Genomic DNA, 21,882 nt, shown 5'->3' with positions numbered 1-21,882 from the left:
GTACTTATTTACACGTATTATTCCACTCGGTATTTTCTGGAAGCGATAGAAATGATTAGTTGATCAGCTCAGTGATTTCCTCGAACATACTGTTGCTCTAGTTCCAGTGAAAGATACGGCCGTGATCCGTACCTTATCAGGACCCCCTTGTCTAGCCATATCAGAACGGCCCACAATCGCTATGAGTCACACAAACAAAAATCATTATTGTAGAACCATTGAACTTTACTGAACTCTTCTATGGACTGATGTGAGTATAAAGTTACAGATTAGAATTCTGGTTGTCTCACAAATTTATTTATCCATTCAAATCTTTGAAACGAATATATTGAGGCTGTGGAAAAATCAAGAAAGGAATCAAACGCTGGAACATTTTCATCTTCTAAAATCATTTGGCACAGTGATAAAAAAATCGACCAATATTTCAACATTTGATCACAGAATTCAATTATCGTTTTAAAGACGATTAGGCACAAATTGAATGGAATGGAATTCCAATTTCCAATCATTTATCAAATTTTGGATTCTGAGGGGCCAGGTTATTTGCTAATGGAGTTGATCTTCAATCACACAATAATTTTAAAAGGTTAACGTTCTCATATTTAAAACACAATATTTCAAGTGTTGGTAATCTAGCCTAGACTATGCAGCATGCATTCTGTGTATCATCTGCTTATGCTTAATATGTTAGTAGATGTTTAGTTTGCCATCATGAAAAGAAATGAGCACTTGTAAATGACCATCTCTTATCAATTCAATACTTGAGATTATAACAGATATGATAGCTGACATCAATGAGCTTTTAAGAAGTCTGGATACTCCAGATCGAAATAGTATGATACTTTATATATATATATATATATATATATATATATATATATATTATAATTGAATAAAAATTCAATAAATTTCTTCTTAATTTGAATCAGGCCCGCTATTAAATTCTAATACACGAATCTCTATGCAAAATTGAGTTTTTCACTTCTCCTCTAGTGCAGGTAAAACTATTATTGATACTCTCACCTTTACTATTCACTATTATATTTTTCAAATAATAATTTGATTGTAAGAAGGTTTTTGATGAAGGAAAAATAATATTCTAAACCTACTTATAAATAGAACTGGCTTGACTCTCTTGATAGAGTGCAGTATTCCATTCACCAGACTACTAGATAACTACTGTTGGACGGATACAGACAAATTCAATATTGATATAATTGCAGATCAATTTTTCTTAAATCAATAATTCCTACGAACTCATATGCCACATCATGTCATGATAAACTGTTAATCAATAATTTATTACAGAAAAACAATGCGAGTCCACACTAAAAATGGATGTGTTGTGATAACATTACTGGATGCAAATTGAAGATTATGAAAATAAAGTTTTACTAAATTCTTATAATGTATTTTAGTTAATGTCTGTATCATCATCATTACGGAGAATAGAATTTATTCGGAATTGATTTCTCGCATTATCAAACAATGTTTGCATTATATTTACAAGATAAATTGACAGTTGTTTTTATCATACAATAATTATTGATGCTTCAGAAAAGTCGAATCAGTCGCAGAAGTTTCCATTATAATACATTACGCTATTTTCCAGCTATTTGACAAAGGTTCCAAATTACACAACAGAAATGACATTGAGAAATTACCAACAGAACTCAATTGAAGCGCATCTTCTTGTTGATCTGTTTCCATTCTTGTAGGTAGATAGTTCATTATGTAATCGAAAATGGCCGAGTTATTCTTGTAATCAGGATTGTGACGGTCTCTTGTCAGGTAGTGATGAATGGTGAGCAGTGTTCAAAATGGAAATTGCATTTTGTAAAGCATTGGAAAATAGAAACGAAATCGTGTGTCACTACTTTTCTAATAAAGTTGACCTTGTCAAGATATCAAATTGAAGAAAGAAGTTTTCTCAATTCGATTCTTCATTATTTTTCTTTTTTCTTATAACAGTGTAGCAGTAGATCGTGATATCACATTGTTAGAGTAAAATGGCTCGGCTACTGTTGATTCATTTTTAATCGTTGTGGGAAAATACTTTACTCGGTTCATCCACCACCTAGTAGGCCTATGTCTGTGTAATAATACATCCATTCTGGAACAAAAGATTCAGCACTCCGTAAAATGTGATGATGAACATTGTTCCTTTTATGATGAGTTCAAGGTATGAATTATAGGTTGAAATGTTGAAGATTCAATTTGTGATATAATTTCATCATCCATGAAAAAGATTGATTGTGCTTGAGTATATATTGCAAAATTACAAATATTGCAATTTGATAGACACATATTTTAATTGAACGAGCGTTAGCGAGTTCTCACTTTTGACTTAGGAAAGAATAGATCAATCAGCTTCAAATTTGAACACGTATTCTTCGAACATTTTACAGGTCAAGTTCGTTGGACAACGAAATTGACTCACTCCTTCGTCCTTTTTCAGGATATAACAGATAACATTGAAAGTGCATAAGAAAAAATTATTTTGATTTATCATTTAGTTAGGTGAAGAATAATTCATTGCATTCAATCACAGCAGTTTTCCATTCATAGCATCAGATAAGGCTATTTGGAAGTTATCACACAGACAGAGCTTCAAGCGCTGACACATGATTTCAGCTGGTTAATATACAACATTAATTTACAACTTTTACATCAAAAAACTCATACGGGTTGAGATGATATCAATGTGTAGTTTTCGCAATTCATTTTCTCTTGGAACTCTGTATCGAAAACATGACTACCTTCTAATTAAAAAAATGAGTTTGGTTTCATATGAGGGACAAAATTGTTGAAGCGACAAAGTACTTTTTCATTTCAAATTAATAGGATCCCAAATGAAACCTCCCGTCAAATTATACAATAATGCTACTTGTGAATGAAATATTTAGCTGTTTTCATAATTTTCGCCAATTCTGTATAATTAAATGTTGCGGGTTTCAAAGATTACAATACAACAGTAAGTTCTTGAGCGAGTTCCCCAACCCAGGGGATTACTAGTAGGGAGGAGCTCCATTCCAAAACCTGCTAAGTCAATTTTTTTCATTCATAAGATTATAATATTGAATGTGTTCTAAAAATTTAGCCAAAAATATATTTCATCTTCTGTCTTGTGTAAAAGCTGTAAAGGTTTGAGCTTCAGTACCTGATGAAATGAACTTGATGCCGACAATAACTGCAGGGGTCACTGTAGAATGCTAGCTTATTAAAGTCGCAGACAGGCCAATGAACTGACACTACCACACTACCACACCAACTCGAAGATGTGTTGAGTTCATCTAATTTGTGCCCTTTGCAGGATCCCTCCTTCCAATAACATTGCCAGTGAAGATGATATTGTAAACAGGAATTGACGTTTTTATACAGGAAACGAGCTGAGAATTAATACGCAGATCTTATTCGATTTAAAAAAGTGATCATTATGAATAAAAGGATTGATAACCTATAATATAATAGAGAAAAGAATTGGCTTATGCTCGTACGGGATAGGAAATTCATGAATGACATATCATCACGTCTGAACTACTCAACTGATGAACTTGAAATTTTGCAGATAGGTTCTTAGTTTACCGAGTATGGCCTATTTAAAATTCTTCAAGATTTCAGTAGGTCAAGTGTTTAATTAGACCATTGCGGAGCACGGGTTACCTGCTAATTATAAATATAAAAAAATGTAATAAATTCGCACTTGTTGATGGCAGTTGAGAAGGATAGCAACGCAATAACGGAAAGGGAACAGTTTTGTACTAGGCCTGTTGTTCTTTTTATGATCATGTTTTTGATTTATGTATTATGAAATGTAGGCTAAATAAATATGATGCGTAATGATGCGTCATTCGTGAATTTCCCATCCCGTACGTGTATAAGCCAGTTTTTTCATTTATTATATTATAGATTACCACTAGGAGCTAAGGCAGCATTTACTGTAAACTAACATAAAGAAATCTAATATAATATTTTAAAAGTTAACTTTTAGTGAATAAGGTTGGTGTTATTTTGTTGCAGGTATCGAAAACCCACGACCAGGACAACGATGCCGACCTGTGGAAAGAGAACTCATTCTTTGGCCGCAAAGTGACCAGATACCTGTGCCTATCCAAGACTGAAGGCATATCTGATTATATAGTGGAAAACTTAGGCGTGATTGGCGAAAAAGAAATGCCACCGGATGGCTATTGCCTCATCCCAAAGACAGTCGACTCAGGTATTTTTAAAATATATTCAAGAAAATCAATTATAGTCTATAATACATTTCTATATAATCAAATTGTTTTTATGGTACTATAATTTTTATGAAATTCACTAAACATTTTATAATAATAATAATTCTCTATAATAATGTAATTTTCACTCTTATAATAATAAAGCTTTAATACATATCGATTATACGTAGTACCTAATTTATCAAAATATAGTTTCTAAGATAAATTTTATTCATGAACACAGAGACAGTGGAGGCCACTTATTCAAATCAATTGAATTCATGGAAAATCTTAAGAAAAAAAGATCGTTTTAAGTTGTTAAATGGCTGTTTCTCTTCGTTTAACTCAAGTTTTCTGTTTCAGTGAATAAATATTTGCAAACAGCTTGAATTAAAACATTTGTTTACCATTTTCAATAATAATGTAGAGTTATTGAAATATTTTCACATAGATTGTTTGACCTTATTTTGAATGATGAAAAAGACACTATCCTTTCAGTTTACTTCAACAGTATCGGCTACTCTATTATTCATTATATTTTATTGTAGGCTACTTAAATACTCTTCCATCATAGTTGGATTATTACTTAGTAAATGTTCTCCATTATAGAACAAAAATGCTGGCGCAAGAGACAGATTTGCTATCGATTGACACGAAAAAATTTGGCAGCATCAACAATCACAGACATTATCATACTCGGCAAGGCTCGAAAAGCACCCGAAGGATTCTCATTAGCTGGGTGAGTGATTTTTCATGTTCAATTCCCGTTAATTCACTGCATTAATTCCCAAAATGCATTAATTCACTCGAAAAGTTGATTATTATTTTGTTTCAAAAGGTTTAAGCATTTTTATTTATTGATAAAGTAAATACCGGGTCCGGCATAAAAACCTGACGATTTTTGAGGGATAATAATCAAAGTATGTTCCGTAAAATTAAAACATGTAACCTAATATATTAAATTAAAGATCAAATTTGGCAATTTATAGTGAATTACATAGATCACTCACAAAGTTTTTCTATTTGAAGATTATGTCATCCAAATGTTTTCCGGTACTCTTCACACACTCACTGCATAATATAATATTAATTAAGGTTTTTTCCTTAAGAAAACCTACTTCTAAAATTTGCCATTGCTCACTCAATCATCACTAATTGTGGAATTACTTCAATTTCTCGTTGATTGATTTCCTCTAGCTCTGTGGATTATTGGCTGCTCAAAAACGGTAATTTTGTTTATTCACAAATCCCGACAAATGAAGATGTGCATTATCACTTGAAAGATTAATGGCATCCTGGTGAACATTTTCGAGAATGATCTCGTAAGCGCTTTGCGATGTGCCCAATCATTTGCATTGAGTTGTTGCACTAACATTATCTTATACGGTTGGAATTTTAGGTCGGAATGAAGAATTCGTCGTACACTTCGATCAGAAATGGCTGGCGCAACAGCATGTTTCGCTGCTCAACGTCATGGAGACCGTGTAACAGCTACTCTTAGGCCTCTTTCACACGATAGGAGACGTGCAACTTGAACACTGAACAACGTTCACGTTTTTTTGTCGAAGTACATTGAGTCCAATCGTGTCTTTCACATGGTGATCCCGAGCCAGGAACCTCCTTTTGTCACGTCTTTTCCCCTCGAGGCAAGCAGAAACCCGTTTGGATCGAGATACTAGCGGACAAATCGCCGCTTTCACATGGTGATTCTACGTCTCTCGGGTCATCACTTTTTCTCAAAATCTATCTTTCTTGAAAATGAAGATAGAAAGATTCTGATTTCGGATTTGGATTCAGCTACACCAAATTCTTGAAAGCGTAAGTCCCGTTTTCGAAAATATCCGAAAACAAGGGAGTTATGGCTGTTTTTAATAAAGCTTTCTATTATCATATAATAGGTAAAAACGAACAGGTACTTTACTATACAGTACGTATATACTGTAACTATTATAATACAACTTACACTGTGTTCGTGTAGGAAATTTGGTGGGATATTTATCTTGATTTCTGAAAATACCCAAAAAGAAGGTAGTAAGATAACTTTGAAAAACCAACGTTTTCCAGCCTATTGACAAAACAGATTAAAAATTATTCTAAGACATATTATGTCTTGAACTAAAAACGTGTAACAGATGTCCAGTTCACTCACTATTCAAGCTATCAAGCTTTTCATAAATTTATTTGTCTCCCCATGGTAGTAGGTTTGCGCCTAACGCTTTCACTTGAACATGTATGTGATAATTATTAAATTATGATAGAACACATTATCGTATTGATCTTCTAAATCCAGTTACATGCACATCGATTCCCGTAAAATTGATTTTTACCGTTTCCATGAATCCTACAAGGTTCAGCGAAACTTGTCAAATATCATTATGTTTGATTCAACAGAATTCATAAGAACGGCAAAAAATCGAACAACAAAAAAGCCGAAGTTTATGTCGACTGTATACAACATAGAAAGCAAAAGCTCGCGCTTGATCCATAGTTCTACGACTGAGGATTCAGCTCAGCGACTAGAATCGACAAGCTATGATTATGTTAATCAATAATCATATAACAATACAAAGTATAGAACTGCTTTTTACTATGATACATGGTTTTCATTCTTTAATAAAAATAAAACTAGATTCCGGTGTCAAAAGCATCAAAGTCGCCAGGCTGGTCTGGACAATTCATGACTTTCTCAGTATGCATTATCCACTCAGCAGTTTTAATACAAACTCAGACATCAGTTGGAATGGAATAACATTTTTTATTCTTTCAGTTCCTATTATTACCATAGATCGATTCAGATCACCACAATGTTCATACTGTATGTTCATAATAGATTTTTCTGATTGTTGCAAAGAAATATTTACTGGTATTTTGGAGTTATATTCAACTATTTGAACCTGTTGAATGACAACTGAAATTCAGTGAAGTTTACTTGTCCTTTTCCTCGTATTTTATTGGGTGATGAGTGGAGCTGATTTATGAGTTCATATTTAGATTCATCTTTTCAAAGTTTAATTTTTTTTGAACTTTTAAAAATTAAAAATGTCCATGTTTAAACTTTTAAGGTGTTTGAAAACTTCTTGAACCTTTGCCTGTCTCTTCGTGAGGCAGGAGTATTGTTATCTTTGTACGTTCACTATATAATCATATGATAATGGAAAGCTATTTAAAAACAGCTATAACTCCCTTGTTTTCGAGTATTTTTGGAAATGGGACTTACGCTTTAAAGAATTTGGGGTCGCTGAATCCAAATCCGAAATCAGAAATCTTCTATCTATATTCAAGGAAGTTTGAGAAAAAGTGATGAGTCATACTTTGAGCAAACGTCGGCGTAATTGTTAGATCCGTCGGCTTATTTGTAAGATCCCCATGTGAAAGCACAGGAGAGCTGCGAAATATGATCTTCAGGAGCCAGGATTCTGCCGTGTGAAAGAGGCCTTACCGTGTTAGTGTTTGATGTTTTCAGGCGTTCTCATAGTCCATTTTCGTCCTGTTGGGTTTGTTTATAAAGCAGACGACGTGTTCCTAGAATTATTTACCCATAACAAGATCGTATTCCTACTGGGAACAGGCGCGTGTCGATTTAAATTGAAATGTCTGCGAAATAAAAGATGTGTTAAAATAACTGAGCTTCTTTTAAAATAAGCTTCAATCACAAACGCTCGATGTTCACTTGACCACGACATACTGGCTACTGAAATGGCATGAATAGACCTGTCGATGTAGCCTACAACATTCCCGCATTTTCAATGACAGTGGTGTCAACACAACAATTACTACAAAATCGTCAGATTAATGTGCTGGTCCCTGTACAATGTGACTGCAATCGATTCAGCCTTTTCATATCGTCATTGTATTACGTAGAGAAAAGATAGGGTAAGAAGGTATCCAATGGTATAGGGAGTTTATATTACAAGTTTCACTGTTTGCTCAAGCTGATAATCCATGCAGTTCTTCTTTCATGTGACGGTGAAAGTCTCTCATACAGTGCAGTGCATACATACTCATCCGGCCAAGACAGTAATAAATCGAAAATAGTCGACAGTAATCGCCTTGAACAAACAAAAATACCGGCTTGGGATTTGAAACATCAACTCCCTATACCATGGGAAATCTTATTTTGCTTTCTTTCTCTAAATATCAATAAATTGTGTTCAATAATTATTTCAAATATCCAATGAAAGCTACAAAGATAGAACTAGGACTTCTGCTACTGCAAATATTAACCGAAGAACTAAATAGCAGAAGGAAATTTGAAGAATGAAACTGTCCAAAAATTGCGCCGAGACCGGGAATCGAATCTGGTACCACTCCGCCGGCAACGGAGTATATAGTCAATATTTGCAGTTGCAGAAGTCCTTAGTTCTATTTATGGAGCTTTCATTGGACATTTGAAATAATTATTATACAGTTATAATTGATATAGTGTACACTGACTTTAAAAAAGCGTTTGATTCTGTATTACATGATAAGTTACTACTTGTGTTATATGATTTTGAATGTTCGAATGGTACTGTCAAGTTTTTTAGTTTCTATTTAAATAATAGAGAGTCTTATGTACTTTTTCTTAATTTTTCTTCCAAAAAATTCATTGCAAAATCAGGTGTACCCCAAGGTTAAAAATAATTGGGTCCATTGTTATTCACTATTTTCATCAATGACGTCACTAACCTCTTCAAATCTGAAGTGTTACTATATGCAGATGATTTAAAGATTTTCAAGGAAATTAAATCTTATGAAGATAATTTACTTTTGCAAACTGATTTAGACTATTTAGATAATTGGTGTATTGAAAATGAATTATTCTTAAATATTAAAAATGTGAGGTTATGTCAATTTCAAGAATTAAAAACAAAAATTATTTTCCATATAAATTAGGTCAGCAAACATTAGAATATGTTAACATCAAAAAAGGATTTAGGAGTCATTTTCAACTGTGAATGGAGCTTTCGTAATCATAACGAAAAAAATATCAATAGTAGTTTTAAGATTATTGGTATTTTGAAAAGGTCCTTCAAGTCATTTGAGAGTGTTGAAGCAATTAAAGTATTCTATAACAGTTTAATTAGGAGTAAACTTGAATATTGTAGTACTATTCGGCTTCCTACTACCGTACTAAAAATTTGTATCTAAGATTGAAAAAGTTCAAAACTATTTTTACTTTCCTTGCCCTACTACCATAGGTAAGGAAAGTATTGCTTTCCAAAAAAATTAAGGTACCCCCATTTTCAGTTTTCTATACGTTTCAAGGTCTCCTGAGTCCAAAAACATGATTTTTGGGTGTTGGTCTGTGTGTGTATGTGTGTATGTCTTTGAACACGATAACTCCATTCATAATTAACCGATTGACTTGAAATTTTAAACTTAAGGTCCTTATACCATGAGGACCCGACAATAAGAAATTCAATAAAATTCCATTCAAGATGGCGGAAAAAATGGCGGATAATTACTAAGAAACCATGTTTTTCACGGTTTTCTCGAAAACGGCTCTAACGATTTTCTTCAAATTTATACTATGGATAGCTACTTATAAGCCCTATCAACTGACATGAGCCTCATTTCTGGAAAAATTGCAGGAGCTCCATAATATTCTTGAGAAAAATGGCGGATATTACTAAAAAAACATGTTTTTCTCAAAAATGACGACTGATTTATTTCAAACCCTGTATAGTTATTTATCAGCTCTATCAACTGACATGAGTGTTTTTCCTTGGAAACTAATGGGGTTCACCCCATCCTTGAGAAATGAACTTTGTAAACTCCTTCTCGTGCATGAGGTAGGTAGGTACAGCAGTTTATAAAAAGAACACATGGTCGAGATTTTCATCTGTAGAACAGCTGTTTTGACGACTTAAAAAAAATCATCGAATTTCACAATTTACACAAAGGAAAATGTACTCTGAAAACAATTATATATACAAATATACAGTAGTCTGATCGTAGTTTCAAATATATGTTGCCGCCAATCGTCATTATGTTATCCCTCTAAATTATTCTCGTTTAAGAATGAGGCGCACAGTTCAATGAGCAAAGAAAGTTGTGTGAGTGTACCACACCAGATTTTTTAAGATATGTTTATTATAAAGTCAATGATGTGAGTTGTGCTAGAGATTATCCAACAATGTTATTGAGAGAAATTTGTAAATTTGATAGTTTAGAGCTAAGAAGAAAGGTTGCTTTGCTATGTATACTACATAAGTTGTGTAATAATCTATTAGATTGTCCGGATTTGCTTGAAAAGTTATTTTTTGTTGTACCAAGGTCTACAGCATTCAGAGTTAATAGAACATTTCTTATTATAAAACCAAATACCACTTGCTTTCAAAATTCTACATTTTTAATTATGCTCCAACTATTTAATGATAAAATGTTTAAAAATTGTGATATAAATAAAGATTCTTTACCGGAATTTAAAAAGAAATGTATCCTAAAATTGAGATAGTGTAATTTGATTTCTGTTACCAAGCTTGAACTGTTTTTCGTTAATTATGTATTTTAATGTAAGCCGTTTTGGGTGTATCACGTGGCTTAATTTTGTATATACATTGTATTTTAAATATTTTTGGTGAATAAATAAATATAAATATAATATTCCAGCAGTTGGTCAACTGCAATTTCTAATAAAATCGTCCATCTTCAATAAATTATGCTTTGCTGATGTTGTTGAACAACAATATCCAATATTCTGAATAAAAAATTACAAACCTTTTTGAGGTATATCTAAACTTTTAAAAATATTATGATTTCACGTGAATTTTGCGATGAAACAATTTACACCAAACTGGTCCACTTGAATTGATTACTGTTTGTTGTTTTTTTTTGTCGATTAATCTTATTTGTTTTTCGTGTAGTGATGTGAATGGCATGGCGCTGTGTTTTAAGACTGGACTTCCTCCGACATCTTCCTTATCCTCACCTTCCGGTGCAATGAATGGTTATGGTGCTGGAATGAAATTAGGCTACAGGTAAAAATATTATTATTATTAATATTAATTATTATTTATTAAGTATTGTGATTATGATCATCTTCTTACAATGATTAGGCTCTATCAGCCTGTACCGGCATCCATTTCTTTCTTGGTCTTCCTATGCCTCGCTTCCCTTCAGGGTTGTACTCCCATGCTAATATTAAGAGCCCATTGGATGGCATTCTGAGTAAATGAGTAGACCAGTTTTCCCGATTTTTCTTTAGTATATCCAATGAAGGCTATTCATTCAGCTCAGCTCTTTTGTAGTCATTTCTTATTTTATCCAGTCCAGTACAACATTTTATTTTATCCAGTCTGAAACCATTTTGTTTAGGGGAGTAAACTTTATAAAAATCGTGCGAAGCAGCAATAAGTTGGCGGCCCCACCACTGGACTCGTATCGCTGTCAGGGGATTCACAAATTACTGCTGGCAAGCATCAACATTTAGCCTCAGAATCGGGACCGGAGTGATATAGGCTATAATTTGAGTTTCTGTCGTGTAAAGAATTTTATTATAATAAACTATTGTTACAGTGACTCATGTATTTGAGCTGTAGGAAGTACTGGTTCACTTCAGTAATTTTGAGTTGATAGGTCTATTATTGCTGAACAGGATGGGTAAGCCTACTATATTCAAATAATATTATTGTAATTCAATTCTTGCATAAACCAATTTTGCGCAGATAACATTATTGCTGACAAATTTTTACTCTCAATAATTTTGTATTAAATACTCTCATTTTTGTTGAATGTTGGTTGTAGCGGAGTACAATTTATTCAATTTGCAAGACCTTTCTCATATTTACTTCAAGTTTCTGTGTGTTATAATTTGTCAAACTCCAAGAATTCAGTTCATTTTTTTATTGTCGTTAGCATTTATACAAAATACATGGACCTCGTCAAGTACCTATCACGTACATTTGAGATTAAATATTACAAAACAATTACATTCATACAATAGATATTACTATCATATACATTACAGTCATATACTAGATATTAAGCATTAGATTTCACTTATCTTCACTCAATACTACAACTACAATTCAACCCACACAATACAACATGGATATTTCACACATTCGTGTACGTATCAACAGAATAAAGGCTCTCATCCAGTAGATATTTCTTAACCTCAAATTTAAATTTATTTCTGTGTATTTCAAGATATTTCAATCAGATGGGAAGTCTACTTAAAAATGTTATTCCTTGGTAAAAAATATTCTCCTGAGAAATGGATAGATTGACACTCGTCTAATGACAGGTTATGGGTGACCTAGTTCTGTGCTCATGAATATGGGCATTATTTAGCAGCAGGCTGTTATTAATATTAATCATTATAGCATGATAAATAAGGAGGAAAAAGTAAGAATACCGGTGGCTTTAAAATAATTATGGAAGCATTGATATCGCGTCAATCTGCACATGTACCTGATGGCTTTTTTAGCAAAATTGATATTTTTTGTACATTCCTAGTAGATGAGTTTCTCTAAACTGCTATCCCTTATCGTAAGTGGCTTCCAAACGTAGCAAAATTTAATTCCATTCAAGTACTTTTAGTGGATAGTATCGAGTTCTCAACATGGAAACAACTGCACTCAATTTGGAACAGGTTCTAAATACATGATGATGCCAGTTGAGACTAAATGAATAAATGTTTATTGCCAAAAAACATAAAAAATACAAAACAATAACATTTTTAACAATATTTTTGGCGTGGCTGGAATAAGAGAAGCCTTGCGCTCCAGCCACGAGTTCTATGTATTTGAAATGCTGAGAAAACTTTACAAATTTACAGCAATTTTGGTTTGATAAAATAATAACAGAAACAAAAATTGTGGAATTATGCTGAAATGAAACGTTGATACAATCTAAGTGCTAAGCAATACAATCAATACACAAGCAATACAATCTTAATTAAATAGAAAAAATAAACTGAGAAAATAATTTTAAGATACAATCTGAATGCAGAGATGTTACAATATCTAATGATCAGTCAATGATCACTTTTCAGTTTTAAAATAATAGTTTTGCTTCACCCATGATTTTATGACCCTTAGCTTGGTTTTAGTAATTTTCTCTTTGATGAAAGTCGTCCGGAATTTTATTGATCAGTTTATTGCTCTGGTACATGAATTGACGTTCACAGGATGTTAAAAAAGTGAAATTTGTGTTGAAAGCATTTAAGTTCATTGGTCTTATATTATTAGGAATAGTACAAGGAGTGAACAAATATAGATTTTTATTGTAATTTTAACATTTAAAAAAATATATTTTTTACTAGAACTATATTATGTATACCTAAAAATTTACAGACTTCAACATCATGTCTATCCTTAATTTTAAAAACGAAAAAATGAAATATAAATCCTTATGATGTACTGTTCAAAAATAAATTAAGTAATAATATATTTCATATTTAGTATACTACTTATAATAATATAAGTAGGTACTTGATTTTTAATAATAGAAAATGATCTTTGGGCGGTTGCCTGCTTTCTTTTTCTTGATAAAATGTACCTATTCATTATACTGGTATCCAATTCACTTCATGGAAATTGATGAAATTATACTTAGTTTGAAGAACTCAAAATCCCCAGGCATTGATGGATATAGCTCAATAATGTTTAAAAAGATCTGCCATATCATCAGTCCAGTTCTTGCTCACATATTCAACTTGAGTCTCTCTGAGGGCACTTTTCCAATTAAACTAAAGATGGCTAAGGTTATACCAATTCCAAAGAAGGGAAATTCTAAGGATGTTCAGAATTATTATAGATCCATATCACTGTTACCCATTGTTGCAATTCTGTTCGAAAAGTTAATAAAGGTTCGAATGATGTGCTTTTTGAATTCATTAAATTTTTCTCAAAGAGCCAGTTTGTCTTCAGGAGGGCTTGGGCACTGAGCTGGCTCTGAGAAAATTCATTTCAGAAATTTCAAACAACATCAACAGAAAGAATATGAAAAGAGTTGCTGGAATGTTCTTGGGCATTTGATACTGTGAATTATGAGATTCTGCTGCGAAAACTTGAGCTGGCTGGCGTGCGTGGCTTGCCATTGGCGTGGTTCCATTCGTATCTACATGGACGTTCTCAAGCTGTGTAGGTGGGATCCAAAATGAGCTCATTTCAGGAAATGACCTATGGAGTTTCCCAGGGGTCAGTTTTGGGGCCGATTTTGTTTTTGATTTACATCAATGACCTCTACTCATGCCCCTTCAAGGGTAAATTCACAGTATTTGCAGATGACACAGCCTATGGAGCTGGATCAGATGTTGAGCTATATGTAGACATGTCGTATGATTTAGAACTATTGTTTCTATGGTTCAGTTTCAACAAATTAAGTCTCAATATCGAGAAGACTTCATATCTGAACTTTGAAATATCTTGTTGTTTCAGACTTCTTAGCCCCCTGAAATTCCACAGTGTTGGATGTGCTGATGATCATTGTGGATGTGGGGTGTGGTGTGGGGGTAAAGCAACGTGGAAGAGTCATATTGATTCTATGAAGAAATATTCTGGATGCCTACTACACAGATTGCATCATTTGATAAGATTGTGTCCAAGATTCGTTTTAAGGAATATCTATCTATTTTGCATTGTCTCAATCTCGTCTCTCTTATGGACGGGTGTGCTGGGGCAGCACATATATGACTCACCTGAAATCACTCATCACTCTTCAGAAGTCTATGATCTGCCTCATTGGTGGAGGATGTAGACGTGGGGACTTGTTGAATGCTTGTCAATCATTGGATGTCATGCCTCTAAGATACTTGTATGTCTTCAAAGTACTCACTCAGCTCTTGAGTGGTACTGAAGATGGCGCGGCGCGTTCATCCAAGCAGAAAGGCATTACAGTACAAGACTAATGGAGAGGCTATGCACTCCAAGGCCGTTTTTGACATTTTTACAAGAATCTTTCCTATTTTTGCAAGGCAGATTTTACAGCAGGTTGCCTCGAGACATCATTGATTCAGCATTCCTGAGGCATCGTTTCAAAATCAATCTTAGGAGGTTTTTGCTTACTCATTGTATTGATGAGATTGAGGACGAAAATTTTACATTCTTTTGCGCTCAGTAAAATTTTTCAAATGATTATTTAAAGTATAAGTTTTATTGTACACATTTATATATTCTATGAATATATATATATATATCTATATATATATATATATATATATATATAAAACAGAAGACACTTTAAAGTGAATTCACAGCTATCAAATATATAATAAATTTTCAATAAAAATGAAAATAGAAATAAAAATAAATTTAATTCCAATTCAATTCTATAATTCCATTTTCTAATTTTATTCTACTTCATTTCGGATTTCTAATTTTAAATCTCCTCTTTCTATCAATTCATAATCTACACCTTTCCTTATCCATAACCCACTCAAATTTGAAATCTCCCGCTTGAAATAACCCATCATGGCCCACCAACTGATCCCATAGTGCTCCTTCAATCAGTGCGGCTCCGTTCGTCTGTGCTCTATGGTCTGCACAACGTCTCTACCGCGTCTCTGTGGTCACGACCGTTAGAATGTTCAAATCTCACCACTTCACTTCCTGGTTGATTGACAAAGGGGGCCCAGCTCCCCGAAAATTCTCGTTTAAATGTAAGTTTTTAAGTGTTTTTAATCTATCCGTGTCGTGTGTATCCCGTCTATATTTATATTATAAAACTTTAAAGTGTTTTCTGTTAAGTGTTATATATATATATATATATATATATATATATATATCAATGAATGTGCATCATATATCAATGAAATATATATCAATCAACTTATGTCAATGTGCAAAATATCAATGTGAGGACAATGTAGTTGGTGATGATGGTTGAAGCTGAAAATTAGGCGTTTTTCACAATACAAGGAGCATTGTTGTCAGGTGTACCTGGAAATCTACATGAGATAGGAGATAGAGCGCTCTACCTGATCTCAGATTGTAGAGCACAAAAATACGCCCAGAGGGATTTTGAACTATACATCTAAATGGTAACAATCGGAAGATATTGTTGATAAAAACTAAAATTCATCAAAACTGATTTTTTCTTCAAATTTCACTCATTTTTGAAAAATCATAAATCAGTACTCATTGGAGATAGAGAGTTCCGAATGATTTTATTTTGTTCAGAATTTTATAATCTGAAAAAAATGCAAGAGCAATTTTTTCTGTCCGATTACGAGATTTGTCAGAAATAGCTGAAAACTGGAAAATGAGCCAAAAATACGAGGTTTTTGGACCACCCTGTATCTAGCACAAGGAATTTTGCATAAAGAAATTGGTTCTGGACTTCTCTTAAGTACCCAAATAATATATTAAAAATCAGAACTACAATATAAATTGCATACACCAATGTATATAGTGACTGGACTACTTGAACATGACCAATGGTCGAAACTAGACGTTAAATTATTTTTTCAAGTTTTTAGTAAAAGGGTACTACAAGTTTTTATATTGTTTTTATTAATTTGAATAAAGCAGCCCATATAAGTGAAGTGATTTTATTAATGTATTAATATTTTGAAATCCAAATTTAATGATGTATAATTACGTATTTAAAAGAAGAGTTGGTTTTCATCCGATAGGATCGTTTAAAAAATGGTTTTATTTTCATTAAGTTTTTTTTATATTTTTTATTATTATTTATTTGCAGCCTGTACCCTGGTAATGGTGATGGTCTATGTTCGCCGCCCGTCGAGAATGGCTTCAACCAGCACAACAACAAGCCGGCCACAATGGCACCCGCTCTCCTCTCACTCTCACCCGCCCCCGACTACGAGAACTTGGTGAGGGTGACCCCGACCCGGCCCGCCCCCAAGCCTCCTGCGCCTCCGCCCCCTTCCACCACCTCCAACTACGCGACCATTGGAAATTATCAAGGTAAACTATTCGACCGAATCAAATCAAAAGTCAATCTCACGACAAATGTAAAGTAGCCTGCACATAAGGACAACTAAGCCACACTAGTTGTATCGGGATTAATATAAAAATAATTTCATAAAAAAAGGGTACGATGCAATTATTTCAATATTAATTATTGAACAATGCAAGTGACCCTATTAGGATAATTGATTAGTGAATAATAATTGCCTTTAGTAAAGGTGGAGTTACAACTTTGAGTTCTCTCTGCTACACAACACTAAATACGGAATTGGAAATGCTATATATATTTCATTTGCGGACCCGAATTTCCAATTGCGCGTTCCCGTAGCAGCTAGTAGCCGCTACCAACGTCCCTGTGTCCATTAACGGTAAGACATGCATGATACACATGTCGTCATACATTGTTGCGTCATCACAGAGAAAGGCTTCGATCAACATTTTCTGAGGTCAAGTTTTTGTATCTCCGATTTTTTGTTTATTTTTCCTCTGCTGATTTATTCGGGGTTAAATTAAATTCTATCATAATTTGTTATTTACCCGTGGTTTATCCATTGTTATTGGTTGTCTATTTCATGATAGAAACCTCTCGTTGATGACAAAACATGCTTGATGAACATGTGTTGTGTGCATAATAAACATGAATGTACATGAATGAATAAATAAATAAAAAAATGAATGTATATCAGGCTTGTCCTACCGTTAGTGGCCAGCCTAATACAGGATTTGCAGGGAACGCACCAACCACAGACTGGTTAGGTGAACGGCCACCAGCACACACACACACTTGTGAGCAGCAGCAGGAAGCATGTACCACCCCGCACACTCAAACAATAGATATCTCCTATTTCTTGTCCGTTGTATGAGTACCTTTTGAAAACTACCTTTGAAAAATGGTGAAATAATCATTAAATTTAAAAGAATTAAATCCTCTACAACCCAACGTTCAGTACTTATTTTTTTGATGCATTGCTGTTGAGTAATAAACCCTGAAAGTACAACAATTTTGAAGAAAAACTGTCTTTTCAAAGATTTTACACTTTCAAAAGTGGATATCTCGAAAACTAAAGGAGATATCACAAAACTATAATAATTAATAAAAACATGTAGTACCCTTCTATTGAAACATTTTAAAACTTTTAAAACATTTTAACAAACTACTTTAACTGTTAAAATGTTTTAAAGTTTTTAAAATGTTTTAATAAAAGGGTACTACATGTTTTCTATATTGTTTTTATTAATTTGAATTGTTACAAAGTGAATTTTGTGACGAATAGAATATTGTCATTTAGCATATCATTTAGATAATTTTCTTTATTTTAGAGGAGAAATAGTGTCGGCAGTCGAATTTAGTTTGCTAAGCTTAGAGCCGAGTGTATGCATCATCATCATCATTGGCGACAACCCTGCAAATTATCATCAGCGGATTCATCCGGAAATTTTCGGATCTTGTTTACAAGTTTGAGGGTCCGATTATCTAACATTGCAGCAGCAGCCGCATCATCAGAGCGATAAACGGCTACCGGGTTGAGACGGAATCATTCTTCATGAAATTTCTGGAAAAGAAAGATTGTTTACCGGCCTAATTTATTATATAAATTAGCAATATTGTCATCATTGATGCACCCTTACCATCAAGATCATCTGAATCATTCCCTGTCACATGATCGGTGGCGTGATCGTCTCCTGAGACTCCTATTGGTTGGTAATCTCTTTTCCCCTTGCCTCCCTTGCTCTGCGAGGAGCAGACCCGGGGTCGAGGCAGTAGTTCAGTGATCGGGTTTGTGTACGGCGGCGTTCCCAATAGTGGTTTTCTAGAGGGATAATATTCTATTCTGTATTTTATTGAATGGAATATTGTGAGTCGAGTTTCCGACTATTTGAAGGTAGATTTTCCTGGGGGATTTTCTTTCCTTGTAGTATAGTCAAGTTGTTCGGTAGTCGAGCGTGTGAACGGGTCGCGATCTCCTCTCCTTACGGCGTTCCCGGTACTAGTTTATTACTAGGAAATTATTCTATTTTGTGTTTGTTAGAATAGAAAATTGTAGGGCGAGTTCCGGACAACTCGAAGTTGGATCTTCCTTGGGAATTTTCTTTCTTGATAGTTATTTCTCCCAACTTGTATCACTGGGGGTAAGCGAGATATCCTTGGTTTAGAAACCTGGAGGGATCTTAAGTTTGTGTAACAAAGTGGGAAATTTAACTAGGCTGTATCCGGTTCGATAACGGTAGGTTCCGCATCGTTCGCGGATTGTAGCGGGTTCTTTTAGAGTTCTCAATTTATAAGTCTCTACTCTGTCGCTTCGCGACGTTTTTAATTATAATACGGGAATTGAGAATCGGTTCGTAATTCGTAATTCTCCGTATTGGGATCCACGGTGATTCAGGTAATTGTATGCCAGGACTGGTAGTCCGTATGTTTTTCCTTCCCTGTAGTAAGGTGGCTTCGTTTTTTAAGAATAGATTTTCTCGATTAACTTTTATTCTTGTAGGGAAGTCCCTGTCCGTTTTAAGAGTAATTCCCCTGGTTAGGTTTTATTCTTGTAGGGAAATCACTGTCATTTTTGGGAATAGTTTTCTCGATTAATTTTTATCCTTGTAGGGAAAATTCCTATTCTTTGAGAGTTAATTTTCCTTGCTTAATTTTCAGTGTAGAGTGGCCTCTGTATTTATTTTTGCATAGCAGTTTAGAACTAGCTATAATTCCTAGTAGGAAAATCCCAATCTTTTTCCTAGAGAACTCAGGTGCAGCTTGAGTTCGTACCTGTCGAAGTTAACAGATTGCGACGTTCTTTCTCTTACTTTCTCTTAACTTTTCCTATTCTAAAATTCTTCCAGCTCTCAGGTACAGCTTGAGAACTTCCCGGTCGAAGTCATCAGACTGCGACAAGCTTCCTCTTACTTTCTCCTAACTTTTCCTGTTCTAAAATCCTTCCTGATCTCAGTTCCAGACTCGCGATCGACCCCGTCGCGGTCTCAGACCCGCGAAAATTTTAGGAAGATCCTGTTTAGTTTAGGATCTCAGTTGCAGACTCGAGATCGACCCGGTCGCGGTTTTTCATACCCGCAAATCCTTTCTAAAATTCCTAGAAACCTTCCCCCTTTAATAGCAAATATTATTTGCTGGTTTTCCCTGTGGAAAATTCACAAATTTTCCCGTGATCTCAGTTACAAATTAGAGATCGTTTTTGTTGCAGTCCTCAGACTGGCAATTGCTTGGAAAATCCCATTAAAATATTTTCCTGAATTAGGAGTCACTGACTCGATATTTTCCTTGTGAAAAATCCTGGAAAAATCCTTTCCTACCCTGAGGACATACTGTTGTCTTCCCGATATTATTCCACAGATTGTGTCTGTGAGGATATTTCCATCCTCTCATAATAGTCGATATTAATTTAAAAGCGTTTCGGACGATTGAGAGTGATTTACATTCCCTTAAGGGCTGTTACAGAGTAGCCCTTAATAACCGTCTTGCAGTTGTTAGACTGTCGCGGAAATCTTGGTTAGCAGTCACAGAATTGCTAAAAATCATCTCGCAGCTACAGGCTCGCGATTCAGAAATCCTATACCTAAAACCCTATATACTGAATCTTAAATATCCTGTATTGAAAACTTATATACCATATTGGGCTAGCAGGATCAATTTGATGATCGATAGAGCCCAATTGTCAGATTGCGGATTATTGAACAAACATCTGTTTGCTGTAGAGAATAATAATCTTATTATTGATTCTCTGTACCCTATACCGTATACCCTATACCCTTTACCTCATACCCTGTACCCTATTATGTGTAGCTTACACCACATACCGTGTCCTATTAAACTATATCTTGAATACCACTAACAACTCTATAGATCCATCATACCTTTACCCTATAGCTCTTACCTTAAACCCCATAGAAAAACCTCTTCCCGGGCTTGCAGATCCAGTCTGCCCGCCGTCAGCTCGCTGTTGGTTCAGACTTGTATAGGATTATCTTAATCTCATTCAACACCCACCCTGAATCTCAAAGGCCGAGGGCCGAATCGGCCAGCAACGGCACGGGCAAACACTCTTCCCTTGAACTTGAAAATCTCGCGAAAGAAGTAGAGGGTAAAGAATCAGGATAGGGGGAGAAGCGTAGGTCCGGTATCTCCACCAGTCAGTACGGCTACTGACCCCGACCCATATCCGGCTGAAGCTAGTCCGCGTTGTAGCAATACTTCGCAAATATTAGATAACCTAGGGGGTGGAATAGGCTTATCTATTAGAAAAAGTAGCCTATGTAAGTGAAGTGATTTCACATAACTCTTCTATACAAAACTAGATGGAAATTTATTTAGCTTCTTTTTTGTCCAGGTAGTCTTGAGGAGATATCACAAAACTATAATTAATAAAAACTTGTAGGAAATTTATTTTGCTTCAGTTTTTGTTCAGTTAGTCATGTCGCTGAAATGCATTGTCTCCAAGATACATGGATGGATAACCAATGGATTGTTAACTCCATAATTTCAGTTGCTTCAACTTGTTACGGTGTACAGCCAATATCATCATTCCGACGATTTTCCAAGTCAGAGAGAAAGTTCATCATTGTGGAGAGACCAAATGCAATCGGTATCTATAACTCTCATATGGGAGGTACTGACCTAGCTGATGAAAATATAAATAGACATCGAATTTCTATTAAGTGGTGGTGGTGTATTTTCATATGGCTAATAGATGCCGCAATACAGAACTCATGGATTCTTTTCAAACAAAGTGGAAGAAAATGCACTCAACTTCAATTTCGCAGGGTACTAGCTCAAACCTACCTAAGTCAAAATGCTA

The 21,882-nt window shown here is 34.4% G+C and overlaps 1 protein-coding gene across 1 annotated transcript in view; it reads left to right on the top strand.

Annotated features, from left to right (window-relative positions):
- Positions 1 to 21,882, top strand: part of LOC111051911 (multivesicular body subunit 12B) — a 52,282-nt gene that overhangs the window by 17,452 nt on the left and 12,948 nt on the right. Inside the window, exons 2-5 of the mRNA XM_039432740.1 lie at positions 4,021 to 4,219; positions 4,827 to 4,956; positions 11,066 to 11,179; positions 16,848 to 17,074. Coding sequence (XP_039288674.1) covers positions 4,021 to 4,219; positions 4,827 to 4,956; positions 11,066 to 11,179; positions 16,848 to 17,074 — 670 coding nt within the window. The remainder of the gene's footprint in view (positions 1 to 4,020; positions 4,220 to 4,826; positions 4,957 to 11,065; positions 11,180 to 16,847; positions 17,075 to 21,882) is intronic.

The sequence above is a fragment of the Nilaparvata lugens genome, chromosome 7 (assembly GCF_014356525.2).
Source record: "Nilaparvata lugens isolate BPH chromosome 7, ASM1435652v1, whole genome shotgun sequence".
NCBI lineage: Eukaryota > Metazoa > Arthropoda > Insecta > Hemiptera > Delphacidae > Nilaparvata > Nilaparvata lugens.
Note: the sequence above shows the minus strand (reverse complement) of the source record. Positions and strands in the feature narration are given on the sequence as shown.